At 50.0% G+C, this 11,387-nt stretch overlaps 1 protein-coding gene across 2 annotated transcripts in view; it reads right to left on the bottom strand.

Annotated features, from left to right (window-relative positions):
* Mapkapk2 (MAPK activated protein kinase 2) overlaps positions 1 to 7,026 on the bottom strand; it is a 46,300-nt gene extending 39,274 nt beyond the window's left edge. Inside the window, exon 1 of one of the 2 annotated variants that reach the window (XM_063272066.1) lies at positions 248 to 6,475. Coding sequence is in view for 1 of the 2 variants with exons in the window: in NM_178102.2 (NP_835203.1) it covers positions 6,489 to 6,725 (237 nt within the window). In the remaining variant the exon portion in view is untranslated. 2 annotated transcript variants of the gene reach the window in all.
* Between the last annotated feature and the right edge of the window lie 4,361 nt (positions 7,027 to 11,387).

The following is an 11,387-nucleotide window of genomic DNA, read 5'->3' on the forward strand; positions in this document are numbered from 1 at the left end:
TTTTAGACGCTGAGACAGAGGTTGCGTATCAGTCCTGGGCCTGAGGCAGGAGGCCAGGCTATAAAATGGCCAGTGTGGTCCAGAAGGCTCCTAATAACACGAATAGTCAAAATGCCATCGAAAGGGCCAACTCAATCACCTGCCCTGAAGGAGATGGAGGGCAAGAAGCTCCAAGAGAAGCAGGGGTCAGCAGAGGCATAAGCCAGGTGAAATATGTTACCTTTGCTTCAGTCAGAGGAAGACTCACCTAGGAGCTAAACAAGAAGGAAAGGCGTCAACAACAGAGTTCCCTCCTGTCTGCCGAGGAAGAAGCAGCTCACGGATGCCCAGAATTGCTACCTGCAGCCACTACGCTCGCTTCCCAGAGGAGTTCAAATTGGCACTAGTTAGGAGATGCCTGAAGCCATCCATCAAGAACCAGATGCCCTTTCATGTGACCCTTCTGGAGAGCTCAAGTTGCCAGTGATTTAAACACGTAGCTTTTCTCACCTTAAAGGGGAACATCCCATACAAGCAGAGGTTGACCTTGAGCTAAGGCCGAAGGTCCACCACCTCCCAGCTGGCGTACGGAGATGTTTACTGGATCACAGAATAAAGTCTCCAAGAATATGACAATGCCAGAGGCCAAGCCCAACCTCACGATCCCTCCTCCCCTGCACCTCCTCCCCTTCCAAACAAATCAGGACACGGGAGCCCACATACACGCTAAAACACTGCTCGCCACGGGGAGGAGAAAGCAGTCTGCTCCAGATGTGCCCTCTCCACTCGCTTCCTTAATGGCCAGCTTTCCCTGAAGGCCAGTGGACCAACACAGAAACCCTAACGTCCTCACCGACTCTGGGAATCGGTCCCCACTCACAGACTCAGAACAACCCCTTGCCCATCACAGAGACTGTGGCTGAACTAAAAGGCACTTGTTTGAGCGAATGATGTCTAATGCCTAGACAAACATTAGCCAGCGGAAGGGACATGGCTACAACTCGGCCATACTTACCCCCACATCAGGTGCCCCAGTGGCCTTCCAACATCCCAATGACTTCAAAGGGCAAAGAGTCCTTCACTGAGATTCCTCTCATTTCGAGGCAAGAGCTGGCAGCGCCTCTCCTCCCTGCGGATACTCTCTGAGCTTTCACGAGAGAGGTCAGTCGGGCAGTAAAGATTATTACACATTACACCTGTCAGAGGGCATCCACGCTGGCCCAGGTACTGGTGACCATTCAGTGCAGAGCGAGTCAGCAAGCCCCTCACCTGCCCTTGGTGTCTGGGGCCCTGGGTAGACTCTTCTGCCACTGCACACTGCCAGAGCCGCCTGGCGACAGCTGGAACCCAAATCTCAAAGTCACACGATTAGTTAGCAGGGCCTCAAACCTAGACCGCTTGATGGTCTACTGTTGGTTTTCGTTTTGTTACTGTTTAGATTATTTTTTCTTTTTTATCTAGCACATAACCCCTAAAAGCAGGTCCATCTCTATTATATTTGAACTTATGTATGAACTTATACACCTCGAAATATAAAATATTAGAGTTTAAGATCCTCAGGGGTATCAGTCCTAAGTAGCAGAAAAGACACACTTCAGTCTTACATGTACGATAACATCTAGATGTTCTGGCATGACCCCCTTCTCCCTACCAACGCCCCCATTGACAAGGGAGGTGTGTAAAAGGCTTCTTGGGAGAAGACCAGGGAGCTGAGTTTGAGGCTGACAGGTCTTCAGTAGCAGCGTCACTTCCTGCTGGCAACCAGATAGCCTTAGGAAACCCACACCGAGAGCAGGTTCCACAGCATATGGCTACACTGCCCACAAGCAAGCAAGGCGTTGATACACACCAGGGAGCCTTTCTGCAGCAGCCCAGCCTCTTCCCCAATGGGATAGAGGAGGTGACAAGGATGACCAAGGAGTGCCCATTATTACTCAACTATCAAGAGACGTTGCATTCCTACCAATAACTCTCCCCTGCCCACTCACCTCCATCCAAGGTATGGAGCCACAAAAACATGGTGGATGGGGGGGGGGGGGACTGAGACCTCAACATGACCCTTAGGAGGGTGTGACACAGAGAAGAGGCAGGCCAGTGAACACCGATGTTCCACACAAACAACCAGGGAGAGCAAAGCAGGTCTGCTGTGGCACCTCAAAACTATTCATCTTCCCCCCCAAAAAAAGAGAACACCATGTTTCCCAGACCCTACACCAATATGAGGCCCAGAGAGAGAGGCCCATGATGGTTTTTCTCCCTAACTCCCCCGACTTTTAGCCACCTAACCATAACTTTAACTAGAGATTTCAGATTCCGTGAAAAGTCCAAAATTCAAATGAAAAAGGACCGTTGGATATTAACTAACCCATTTCTAATCCTGCATCAAGAGAGACCCAGAGTCCTGCTTTAGTAGAAAGGTCAGGATCACGCCGGGATAACATGTCTGCTGTCATCTTCCAAAAGAAATATTCTCTGAAGGCAGAAATTCAACCTTTCTGTCCAAAAATGTACAAACCCCCAACCTCAATGCCACCTAGCCTTTCTTTAGAAAATCCACAAGCCCTGCCCCCTTCTCCCCAAAAAGCAAAACAAACAAAAAAGAAAAAAAAACCACTTTAAAGCTGATTTGACCCCAAGACAAGTTACATTCAGTCCTCGAGCCCCACTGCTCCTGACCTACTTGGTCTCCTGCTCTTCCCCTCAGCTCTAGCCACAGCCAGTTTCAAGACTTCTGGCAGGTCCGTTCATTCCTCAGGGGCCCAACAAGTTCCCACTGCCACTAGCCAAGGCTTCCCTCCCTCGCAGACGCCTGTCTTTCAGAACACCTCTATTCCTGGTCACGCGATGCAGCCCCCAGAACAGCAAAGTCCAGTAGTCTTTCCTGTGAGAATCAAAAAGCTTCTGCGTGCTCAAACTGTGGCTGGCAACTGCATTTTCCATTTGGTTTTATGCCTGCATATTGGCTACTTTTACATAAACAGCTATGTACAAAGAATGGCCACCATACCTGACAATGCTGCCCTAGACTACATTTACTGATCTTGCCTACTCCAAATAGGTTTCTTGACCCCCAACATTTTATAGGGCATTAATGCCTCTGTCCTCTAGCCTAATAAACATGTGGTCAATGCTCCACAAACCGTCGACTCCCTGGAACCAAACTGGATGGCACGATCCTCCCCTCCTGTTTTCATCCAGCAGGTGTCAAACTGAGACTGCCCCTGCCAGCCACACTATCGGGCCATCTCTCCAGTGAGGACACAGAATGAGGACATTGCTGGAGAGGTGGGGCCCAGGCAGTGAGAGAGCGCTGGTGTTGCCCTTCAACAATGTCCCAGACAATGGTGAGAGGTTCTAATCTCCCCATCGTGTTACCAAAAGCAGCTACGTCACTGACCTAGTGAGGGAGGCACACTGGGGAAAGAAACTACAGGACCTTGCTTCCCTATCTGCGCAATGGAAAGATAAACAGAGATAAGTTATGACAACATTCCGTATCTTGCAAAGCAATAACACGCTTCACCTAATCGGCACTGAACAGCAGAGTGGGACAATAATACCAGCTTTAATTAAATTTGCTCAGCTAATACCTAAGCGTCACCATGACACAGTGAGGCAGAACAAAGTCATGTAGCCCCATGGGGAAGAGAGACAGCTCATACACAGACGGATTGAGACTGGGTGTCCCTACCAAAGAAATTACAGAATCCCCAAAGAGTAATAAATAAGATGTCTATCACAAACTCCTTAATGGGGGTGGGGAGACCTGCTATGCATCCAAAACTCAAGGGTCAGAGCAGCTCCTCACACCCCAGGCACTCTGAAGCAGCAACCGGACACTCGCTGTCAATACCACGGCAGTTACAAGTCGAGAGGGGCCCGAGACTAGGAAACCGAGGAACTGGGTTCAGTTCTCGCCTCGGTCAAGGGAATGGCAGGAATCACCACTTGCCTTCAGCAAGTTGTGTCTTCATTCTGGGCCTGGGTTTTCTCATCAACTAAATGAATGTGTTGGATGGTGATGACCTCTCAACTCGCTTCGAACTGACTGGAAGTGTGTGCATGACTAGGGGCTAGCAAGCAGGGACGGGCAAGCAAGGTGACAGCGTCCACCAGAAGCATCTAAACATCGGCTTTCCCAAGAGAATAAAGAAAAGTAGCAGGACCAACTGGTTCCTTTACTTATTTATTCTTATTTTATGTGTAGGGGTGTTATGCGTTTGTGTGTGCGTGCATATGCATGTGTGTGTGTGTGCATGCGTGTGCATGTGTGTGTGTGTGTGTGTGTGTGTGTGTCTCAAGTGCATAATGGTGAGCACAGAGGACAGAAAGAGCTCAGATGTCAGAGCCCCTGGAACTAGAGTCACAGGTAGGTGTTACCCACCTGAGTCCTCTGCAAAAGCAGCAAACGCTCCTCACAGCTGGGCCATCCTTAGGTTAGTTTTTATTTTTTTTAAGCCCCGGTTTCACTTAATAGAACAAAGAGCAGAACCTAGGAGCAGCCTTCATTTCCCATCATTCCTCGGGGCTATAAGACAGGCTTCTAAATCCCCATGAGAGCCAGGCTGGGCACTACGTCCCTAGGCATGGACTCAGTACACTGTATAGAGCACAGGTCTCTTCCCAGTACCCAAAGGGATCATCAACCCAGCCTGTTCCACTGTTTCCTCTCCCCGTGCTGCCCCCACTGTTTTGAAATCATTTCACTACTCAGCACCTAAAGTTTTCAAAGCGTAAGACTCGGCGGCAGTGGTGGTGCGTGCCACTGAAAGAGGATTTCTTTTAACCAGATTTCCCTCAAGGCTGCGATTATGTCTTAGCCAATATTTGGGTATGAAAATGCTGTTGACACGGCTGCCACTCTCCAAACATCTTGGCTCTCCTTTCTTCCTCTACTCAAAATCTCAACACAAAGATGTACGGGAAATCTGCAATCTGCCATCTGAGTCAGCCTTGAAGATCTGGGAGCGGGCTGCTTGTCAAAACAGTCTTCACCTACCCCTGACTAGAGAAGGGTTAGCATGAGGATGGTTTAATATGCTGCTAGCTTCTTTTCCTTTCAAAACTATCCAAAGGAGAAAAGTACACGAACTTCCGTTAACTATACCAGAAATCTGAATTGACAGCCTAGAGCACTTCAGAGGACAGTGTATTCAAACAGAATAGGAAAGGGTAAAGCAGGTTTTTCTGTTATTGTTGTGAAGTCTTTAGACTGTGTTCCAGCTAAGCAAGAGAATGAACAGCCAGTGTCCCCGGTCTGCTGATGGGTAAAGGCAGATGGCACGGCAGAGAGAGAAATGTTTCCGGAAAGAACATCTGTCACTTCCTCAACAATACAGTTAACTGTGGTCAAACTGTTCCTTAGCCTCCAGTCCCCAAGGTCAGAGCCACCGTTCGACCCAATCAACTCCTTTCCTCACTTACTTACTAACAGGGAAAGAGAAGTGAAAAGTACAAACGCTTCAGTATTTGGGGCCGTGTTAAGAGTCCCTCCCCAGCATTCACACCAAGCAACATTTTTAATGTGATGCTGAAGATGAAAACAGCAAAAACATACAAAGTCCCAGGTTTTGGTCCCGCATATGACAACAGTCTCAACTCTATCTGTACTATAGTCTATCTGTACTATAGAAGGGCTGGAACAAAGCAAGTTGTGTGGGCTGAGGGGGAAGAGAAAAATATAACACAGGAAGTAGTTTGCTCCTCCAATCATTGAGACACCTCGGGAGAAAGAAACCTGACAAGTGACCTTTAGAGATACGGTGTAACCTGAAACCCTTGAGAGAAGAAAACTTTGCAGTGACCCTGAATGACAGAGTCCGGTGGTTCACTAAGACCTTTTGAAATTCCCATTCTCCACTACCACAGACAGAAACAGAGGCAGGCAGACGTAGAGAAATTAAGAGTGGGTTTCCCAAATGCAGGAATAGTGTTTTCCTGCCTTTGAGTCTCCAGCTACGAGGGACCAGTTTATCAGCACTGGGCCAAGCCTTGGCTTACAGACAAGGCTTCCAACGGTGGAGGGAGCAATGGAAACAGCGCGGCGCAGCCTAAGGGGTAGCGCAGGCCAGGCGCTGGCGGTTCCAGACAATCGCGGGACACGGAGGCGGGGTCCCCAGTCTCCAGCGCCGCGCCGACGCGCCCCAGTGCTGCGCGCCGACCTCGCGAGGCCGGAGAGAGCGAAGTCACATTCCGGCTCCCAAATAAGGAGTAGGGTTAAGGAAACCTCAGAGAGCGAACTTCTCCAAACCGACCGACCAACCAGCTCAATGAGTAAAGGGCCTTTTGTGCCCGCAGAAAGGAAGGAGGGAGGGAGGATGGGGCCACCGTGTCCTCGGCTCCGGGTGAAGCGATCAGAGGCCGTCCCGGACCCAAGCGTGGCCTCCCGGCTGGATCCCACTCACACCCCAACATGGCAGTCCCCGTGAGTCCTCTCGGGTGCCGGCCACTCGCGGGGTGACCGGAAGCTGCACCGGATCCCAGCGCGATCCCGGGCGGCCCAGACTTACCTTTAGGGCGAATTTTTGCTGGGTTCTCTTGTCGAAGATCCGCAGCACCTTCCCGTTGATGCCCAGGCCAAGCACTTGGCTGGTGACCTTGTAGTCGTCGGTGATGGCGTTCTTTCGGATCTGCAGGCCCGACTTGACGTGGAACTGAGGGAACGGCGGCGGCGGCTGGGCCGGGGCGGGTGGTGGCGGGCTGGGGAACGGCGCCGGCGGAGTCTGGCCCGGAGAGCCCGACAGCATGGTGCCCGGCGACTCGCGCGCAGAGGAAGGGGCCGCGGCAGCCCCCTCCTCCGGCTCGGGCCCGGGTCCCCGCCACGCCCCGCCCGGCGGCGAAGTTTGCTCCGGGCTGGAGCCGGCTGCCCCGCCCCGGCCCGGCTCCAGGCTCGGCGGGTCGCGGGGCCCCGTGGGTCCCGCTGTGCGCCGCGGGCGCCCACCAGCCCTGCTCCCTCCCCCCGGAGACGAGCGCTCCGGGGAACGCGGGACGGCGGGGCCCGGCCGGGGGAATCGCCGCGCCGAGAAGTACCAGCCCGGGGGCGGCGGCCGCGTCACAGGCTGCTCAGCGTCCTGGGCTAGTCCTTAAAGGGGAGGATCGAGGGTGGGGCTTGGGAGAGGCGTGGGCTTGGGGGAGGGGTGGGCCTTAAAGGGGAGGAAGTCCAGTGGCGGGAGAGCATAGGGAGTGCGAGCTAGCGGTCAGGAAGAGAGCACCAAGAAATCCTAGTTCTTAACCCGGGCCGGGCAGAGGGAAAGGGAAGGAGGGCAAAAGAAAAGAGGCTGGATAATTCAAACAAAACCCTCACTTCTCCAACTGCTTGGATCTAGAAGACAGGTCATCGGGGAATTTGAGGAGGCGGTGTATTTTGAAAGAAACGGATAATTGATAAGAATCTTCCTACGTGGACCCTGGGGGTGGGGGCTACCCGGGCAGTGCGGGGAGCCGGGGGCGGAGAGGGGGGGCGGGGGTTACAGAGACTATTCATCCTAAGATTAGGCGTCAGGCAATAGTAAGGATTTCCTTAATATACTTGTGAGTTTTACTTTTTTTTCCCTCATGGACTTACTGGTTTTCTGAGACTGTATTGCTGTGTTATCATGACCAATTTAGTTATTATGCATTTGAACATATTTTTATGTAAACCCAACATGACCCAAGATAGGAAAGGGATGAGGCACTGTAGCTGCCTGTAATCCAGGGTTATCTGCAGGAGGTTGAAGCAGGAGGATGATGTGTCAGAGGGTCAGCCTGAGCAACAAAGGCAGACTGTGTCTCAAAATACCCATAAACTTCATGTCTCTCTGGGAGGTACACCTATGCCTTTGTGTTCTAAACTCATTGAGATTATAGACCAAGGGGAAAGGCAAGGGGAATAGTTCTTGGGTGGTTGAGGAAATCATCCCTGAGGCTATGACCAATAACTATTCCTGTAGCAGCCTAGTTCTAGTAGAAGTAGAAAAGGGCATTGGAGACATAGCCCAGGAGAATAAGGTTCATTTGCTTTTCCCTGTTTAGATTTCCAGAAGAGGCTTGTCCCAAGGAAGACAGAGGTGGACAGGTGAAGGACAGTAGTTCCCCTCTTGAGATCCAGCAAAACTGAGACGACTGGTGCCCTTTCAAGAAGCACTTTTTTCAGCACTAGGTTCCATGCTCCTGGCTTACCCCTGTGGTGATAATGCTAACCCAGGGGAATGGATAGATGCAGTAGTTGGGTCAGCAGTGTGGCAGATACAGGCCTGGGAATAGAAAGCAAATTAGCTCACTTCAGTCTGCAGCTGGACAGATCCCTTCCACATTGCACACAGGCTAGACAAGTCCCGGTTTCAACGACACTGCTTGAGGCTATGGAGATGCAGGAACAGGGAAAGGAATCTGGAGATGAGGAGGTGGAAGGCCTCACTGGCTCCAGCGGAAGGAGTTCCCATCCTGACTCACTCAGCTCTGTGTTGCCCCATGTACCCACAGAGGGTCTTCAGAACTTCTCATTGGCATTGGCCGTCACCTGTCTCTTTGAGCTATTCAGAGGCAGTGAGGCACAGTGGGAAACTACAAAATAGAAATGAACAGAATCCAGCTGTCCTAAAAAGGTGTGAGAGGTATAACATCCAATACCAGGAATAAAAATTTTCAATTCCCTGGGTTGCATACTGGGCTTCTCAAAAGGAGCCACTGACAATTTAGTCAGTGACAAACTGAACTAGGGGGGATATCTCCAGAGCTGAGACAATCTCCTGGACACCTGGCCAGAGGAGATAATGGGGCCAGAGCTGAGCTGGTCTCTGGAATTCAAGGTCTCATCAAATATAATGAAACTAACATAGCAGCCAGTCAAAAGTATACTAACGTCACTGCTTTGCCCCTACCATTCATAGTAGAGGTTATTAGAGGTTATCTAATCCTTCTGGAAAAGTCCCCTAGCACTGAATTAAAGGAGGCCTGCAAGCCCCTCAGGTTCTCACCATTTCCATGAATGGTTGACCCCTGCGTGCTGGTAATTTCTGCAGAATAAACACTCTTTGCCTTTGCATGCTATTTGAGTCTGGGGTCTTCCTTCAGCAATTCTTGGACCCTAACAGGTACCTTAAGCAAACCATTCTTAGCAGCTCTCTCTGGGAAAATGAGAAAGATCCTAACATTTCCATTTATGACTGAGGAGAAACTGAATGTGATGGCGTCCACGAGAACGCTTTACAGAGCATACAGCATCAGTTCTCGTGAAAGATTAAACACCACCATCCCTCCAGCTTTGCTTCCTTGTTCCTTGTTCTGTTCCCATTGTGTGGCGACCTGTTCCGGACACTGAGCAGCCTTCCTGTGTAAGGGGAATTCTGGGAAGATGCCTAGACCTGAGGTCTTAGGAATAATGGATCACAGAGACCCAGTGAAGCGTTTCTCCTGGAGTTACAAAAGCCAGATGAAGCTAGAGAGCACACAGGACAACCACAACACACACACACACACACACACACCACCACCACCACCACCACCACCACCACCACCACCACCACCACACCACACACCAGAAAAGAACACTCATGTGAGCACAGCTCCAAAGGACAGGGCACCTGGCATGGAGCAGTATGGATGAGTAACCCATGGCTAGCTGGCCGGTAGGACGAACCACAGGAAAAGACACTACAAGAGACCCAGAACCTTCCATTCTAACACTGGGTAGCCATGTGACCTTACAAAAGTCCCTTGCCCCCTCAGTTCCTTCTTTCCTGTCTAAAAAAACAGTAGCGATGGCATCTGTTCTGCCCACGTTGTAGAGATATTATAAGGACAAAATAAAGCCCAGAGTCCTGCTTGTCTAACACCAGGCTCTCAGCCATCTGTAGTGAGCTGCTCAAGCAAAAGCTGTTGAGGATGTGTAAAAGCACTTCAAAAGGTGGAAGTCAGGTTGGGGTTGTAGATCAGAAATAGCGTATACACTTATCATGTGAAAAGTCCGGGCGTGAGCCCCAGAAAAGCATTACAAAGATGTAGGGAATCTAGTTACAAAAAAACATTTAGGATTTATATTGACATGCAGATCAATACCGTGTAATATAGCATACATGAAGACAATTGAAGCACCACACGTATATAGAATTGTATCAGTTGCCGTCCTGGATTCATGGCTCACGTTGGTTGTTAGAGGATTGGTCTCTGCATTTCTGTTTTTCTTAAGTCATAGTTCCTTAATAAATCCAGAGGCACCTGTGGTCCCACTGCCGAAAACATGAACTCAGACTTGGACAACAGCGTGCATCTAAAGCGTTGAATCCTCAGACAACCCTCCGGCCCATCCCCGTGTGTCACTCAAGACAACCATCACTGCGCGCTCTAGTCACCTTTCCCGGGCTTCCCTCTTTATACGGCTTTAGTTTAGGAAGACATGCTTAAAGGTGTCTTTACAAGCCAGATAGAATGGTTTAAACCTGCACTCATCTTTGGAGGATGATGAGGGAGGATTGGTGCAAGCTCCGAAGCCACTCTAGGCTACATAATGAGTTTAAGGGAAGCCTGGGCTACCCGTGGCATGACTCTGTCTCAAACAAACCAAATTTTTAAAGAAATGATATAATGGATGAAGCTCAAAGTATCTTTTAAAAGAAGAGAAGTGGCCAGCAAGATGTGGTTACAAAGTATTCACCACCATCTCATGGCAGCAAGGGCAGCAACAGGTGAGTGATGGCTCTAAACCCAGCAGGTGTTCGGGTTTCTCACAACTTGGATTGTCTTGTTTAACTCTCAGGAATGTCTCTGTAGCTGAGATTGCCAGTTGATTTAGCCAGTCAATGTCATTTTAGCCTCCCACTCTTTGACAGTGACAGAGATGCAATATTTAGCTAAGTATATGCCTGTCTAAATACAAAATTCACTTCGTAATCTCTCTACGTCTGTTCCAGCGGGTTCCTATGCCAGATTTTAAGTTCTAGGCATTGACCCACAAATGAAAGTGATATAAGGGAAAATGCGTTTCCTCTGAGGTTAGAACATCCCATCTTGGAGGAGCACTCCATAAGACATGGGAGTCTTGTGAAATAACAGGATGTTTTAAGGGGAAGTGAGGCATTCTGTCACAGAGAAGGTCTTTAACACCAGAAGTAAACAATTCGAAGGCTTCAAGAAGTCCCTGAAACTCCATGATCCAGTAGATCTCTCCTTCCCCAAGCATACATGGGTGTAAAGACTGTAGAGAGACACTATCAGAGAAGCAAAGTTGCCTAAAACAGGCTCAGACCAGCCAAGCTACTTGGGAGAAACAGAGACCAGACCAGCTGCCTGGAACGGACTCGGACCAGCTGAACTCCCTGGAAAGGATACTCTCCAGCCCACTGCGCTACCTTACATTTTAATAACAAACTCTGTGTTTCCAGTTTTCACGAGCGCCCACCCATCCTGGGATGATCTTCAGTGATGCGGCT

This window comes from Rattus norvegicus, chromosome 13 (genome assembly GCF_036323735.1).
Source record: "Rattus norvegicus strain BN/NHsdMcwi chromosome 13, GRCr8, whole genome shotgun sequence".
NCBI lineage: Eukaryota > Metazoa > Chordata > Mammalia > Rodentia > Muridae > Rattus > Rattus norvegicus.